Source organism: Fukomys damarensis, unplaced genomic scaffold (assembly GCF_012274545.1).
Source record: "Fukomys damarensis isolate Sample0158 unplaced genomic scaffold, DMR_v1.0_HiC HiC_scaffold_13, whole genome shotgun sequence".
Taxonomy (NCBI): Eukaryota; Metazoa; Chordata; class Mammalia; order Rodentia; family Bathyergidae; genus Fukomys; species Fukomys damarensis.
The window spans coordinates 35190130-35193846 of NW_022900925.1; the positions used below are offsets into that span (position 1 = coordinate 35190130).

The following is a 3717-nucleotide window of genomic DNA, read 5'->3' on the forward strand; positions in this document are numbered from 1 at the left end:
AGCCCCTTTAAAAAAAAAAAAAAAAAAAAAAAAGAAAGAAAAAAGACATCTGAAGTTTAGATTAGAAGATTAGACTGAGCAAGACCCAATTCCTACTCTCAGCACGCATGGTCTGGACATGGGTGCAGTTTATAATCCTAGCACTTGGGAGGCTGAGGCATGAGAATCGTTAAATTGGAGCCCAGCTGGGTAATTTAGCAAGACCCAGTCTCCAACTTAACAGCAGCCTGAGGCTGTAGCCAACAGGCACTTTGGGCAGCACAGTGCTGTGGCGGGAGACTCCCCTGCCAAGGGAGGAAGGGAGGAAAGGTCCGTGGGGACTTGTCTGGGCCTCATCTTCGGGCCGTGGTGGGCAGAGGCAGCCGGGAAAAGGGCTGGGCTTCCGGGATGCAGGGTGGGTCTGCTGTCCCGGCAGGCAGCGGGAGGGAGGGAGGCAGTGGAGGCCCCGTTACCAGGGAAGCGGGCAGGCGGGGAGGCAGATCCTTAGGCTGGAAATGGCTGAGGGGAGGCCTCGCAAGAGGGAGCCACCCCGAGCCCAAGGGGAGGACGGGAGCAGGGAGGTGCGGAGAGAGCCGGGCTTGGTGTGGGGCACCCTGGGGTGCTGGCACAAGGCCCCACTGGGCACAGGTTTCTCGTCTCAGCGCAGGACCCTTCGCCCACCACCCCTACCGCCGGCACCGCACACCCTCACCAGCGCTGGCTGCACCGAGCTGCATCTCCAGCCTTTTTTGTTTTTCTTCTTTCTCCAGACAGGATCTCTTGAAGTCACTAAATTGACCAGGCTGCTCTTGAACTTCCAATCCTCCTGCCTCAGCCTCCCAGAGTGCTGGTGTCCACCACCTTGGCCGGCTCTTGTCCTCTTGTCCAGTGGAGGAAAAGAGGCAGAGAGCTGCAGCGACAGGCCCCAGGTCACACGGGGAGGAAGAACAGCACCGGAGCTGGAGAACGCACTGCAGACCCCGAGCAGCACTGCCTGTGTGCCTTCCCCTTGCTGTTATTAGACAGCGTCTGTGCGAGCGGGGTATGGAGAGAGAGGACGTGTCCCAGTGACAATTAGAAGACAAAATCCTGGAGATGGTGGTGCAGGCCTTGAATCCCAGTGCTCAGGAGGCTGAGGCGGGAGGATCACCAACTTAGAAAGATCCTGTCTCAAAAAGTAAAAATACTAAAACATGACCTGTGAATGTGTAGCAGGACAGGCAGGAGGGTACAGAAGGTGGCGAAGCGCTGCAGAACCTGGGTTTCTGGGTTTCTAGGGGAGTTGTTGGACCTGAAGGCAGCAGCAGGTTCCCCACCCCACAGTGGCGAACAGGAATGAGTTCCGGATGCGCAGCCCTCCTCGGGCACAGGGCCGAGGCACTGGGTCTGTGCCCATGGTCGGCGGCCAGGCTGCACACGGGGAGCCTGGCTTGGAGAACTTGCAGAGAGGACTCGGCCATTGGGACGGCACGGCAGAGGCCTGGGGCAGGCGCACCAGGCTTAGCTGTGTACCGTTTCCCTGGACGGGGATGCAGAAGTCGCCTTGAAACAGCGGTGTGGCCCTGGCCAGAAATTCACGGCCCATGGGCACCTCGGGGGCCTGGGGAACTGTTTTTCCCAGGGTGGGAAGCCCTGGAGGAGCCCTTGCTCCTCCTTCCTAAGGATGTCAGGCCGGGAGAATCTCAGTGAAAAGAGTTAGCTGGGCATGTGAGTCCGAGGCCAGCCTGGGCTCTCTACGGCAAGACCGTGTCAAAATGAGGAGGTGTCTGGCCAGTGCACAGCTGCCTCGCGTGGTTCTCAGGAAAATGAGCAGGAGCCTGCGGGCATCAGAGTGAGGCTAAGGGAACTCAGAGTCCGCCCCGAAAAGCCACCGAGCCGCCTTGGCACCCACGGGTCAAGCCAGCAGGTGACCCCTTCAGTTGGCCAGAGGGTGAAGGTTCTGGAGAACAAACTCAGTGGGTTGAAGATTTTTTTTTTTTTGGCTTGTTTTTTATTCTTTTGATATAGCCCAGGCTGGCCTCACTCTCCTGGCAATCCTCCTGCCTCAGCCTCCTGAGGGCTGGGATTACAGGAGTGCGCCACCACGGCCGGACGATCCGCTTAAAGATGTTGAGGAAAGCTGGCCTGTGGGTCAGCGAGGGCTTCGTTTCTCCAGCCAAGCAGTGGAGCAGGCCTGAGCCTCCAGAGTGACAGCAGTGCCCCAGACCGCGGCCTTTCCTGAGAACAGGCCCAATCTCCGTGGGTGCCCACTTGCCGCAGGCTCCAGGTGGCTGGGAAGGCAGGTGACCCAGAGGCTGGGGTCCCACAATCCTCAGGGCTCCTGTTATGGCTGTGGCCCGGGAACAGCGGAGCCTGCGTGACAAGCTGTGGCTGGGCCAGGTGTCGCCCCGAGCGTGCAGTGACCGGGCAGTGATGGGGTGGGCGGAGGCAGCAAGGGCCGGGACGGGCGGCTCCCCCAGGCCGAGCAGCGCTGCCTGCTCAGAAGTCGTTGGTTTCCCAACATCGCTATTTCTCCCACGAGTCTTCCAAAAGGAGGTGACCAGGAGAAGATCGGGGGATGCAGACGCTGACGTTAATCGATAGCCACGGCTCGCAGCGGTGCCTTCGGCCTTATCTCTCTCTCCTCCGGCCGGCATGTGTCCCCGTCCCGGTCAGTGATTAATAGGGACCATCACTCACTGGGCCGGACGGCTGAAAGGCAGCGGGGAGGGGCGGCCCTCCCCAGAACCGAGATAACAAGCGGCAGGAATAATGAGTGGTGTCATTCCACTTTTCATTTTGATGGAAAGTCATTACGGGAGTCAACGCCAGCGACAAAGAGCCATGAATCAACTGCTCTGCTATGAAATTAAAATCGAATTGCTGGCCACCCCCGGCCCCTGCCCTTCCCGGGAAACGGACGGGTAGGTGGCTTGGAGGGTGCCATCCCGGCAGGAAGTGGACAGACAGCCCAGAAGGTGACAAGTCCCATCCATACCTTACCAGCCTCTTCCTCCCTGGACCGTGTCCCTCGGACCCGCAGGGGAGGCTGGCCGGGTCCACAAACCCCACCCTCGGGCTGTGGGCGAGGTCCTGGTGACGTGGAAGAGGGGCCCAGCGCACCTGGCGAGTCATCTCTAGCTAGGACAGGGTTCCCCGTATCACCAGACCACAGAGGAAGTCCCCGACCTGGGCTCCACAGCGACGGCTGGTGGCTCCAAGAGGCCACCTGGATCAGGAACCCACGCACACAGTGGCCGGCTCAGGGAAACGGCGCGGTCACCGTGAGAGACCGTCAGCAAGCCTGTGTGGTGACGGACACCTGCAATCTCAGCACTTGGGAGGCTGAGGCAGGAGGACTGCCACGGGGCCGGCCTTCCTTGGCTGTGTAGTGAGTCCAAGGCCAGCCCGAACTACACAGTGAGCTCACACACAAAGAAAGCAGCGCACGGCCAACAGCAAAGCCAGTCTTCCTCTTTTATTAAGTCCAACCTGACCAACTCAGAAGCGTGGCTCACGGCAGCGGGCGACTGACACAGCCCCCTGGGGCCGGGGTGGGAGCCCGGCACTGGTAGGCGCGTCTCCTCCTGTCGCCCTCTGTGCTCCACGCTGCCTGGCTCCAGCAGAGAAGGCCCGGATGTCGGCTGCGCCCCTCCATCCGATGGCAGACGAGGCCCGGGTCACAGGGAGGCCCCCAGCAGGTTCACGGGGCGCCCGCCGTACCGCCTGGAGATGTCAGCTTCGCTCTGTGGACAGCGG

General features: G+C 60.6%; 1 protein-coding gene across 1 annotated transcript in view; it reads right to left on the minus strand.

Annotated features, from left to right (window-relative positions):
- Positions 1–3409: 3409 nt before the first annotated feature.
- Cdk5rap3 (CDK5 regulatory subunit associated protein 3) overlaps positions 3410–3717 on the minus strand; it is a 7981-nt gene continuing 7673 nt past the window's right edge. The window contains exon 13 of the mRNA XM_010620304.3: positions 3410–3704. Coding sequence (XP_010618606.1) covers positions 3639–3704 — 66 coding nt within the window. The 3' untranslated portion in view covers positions 3410–3638. The remainder of the gene's footprint in view (positions 3705–3717) is intronic.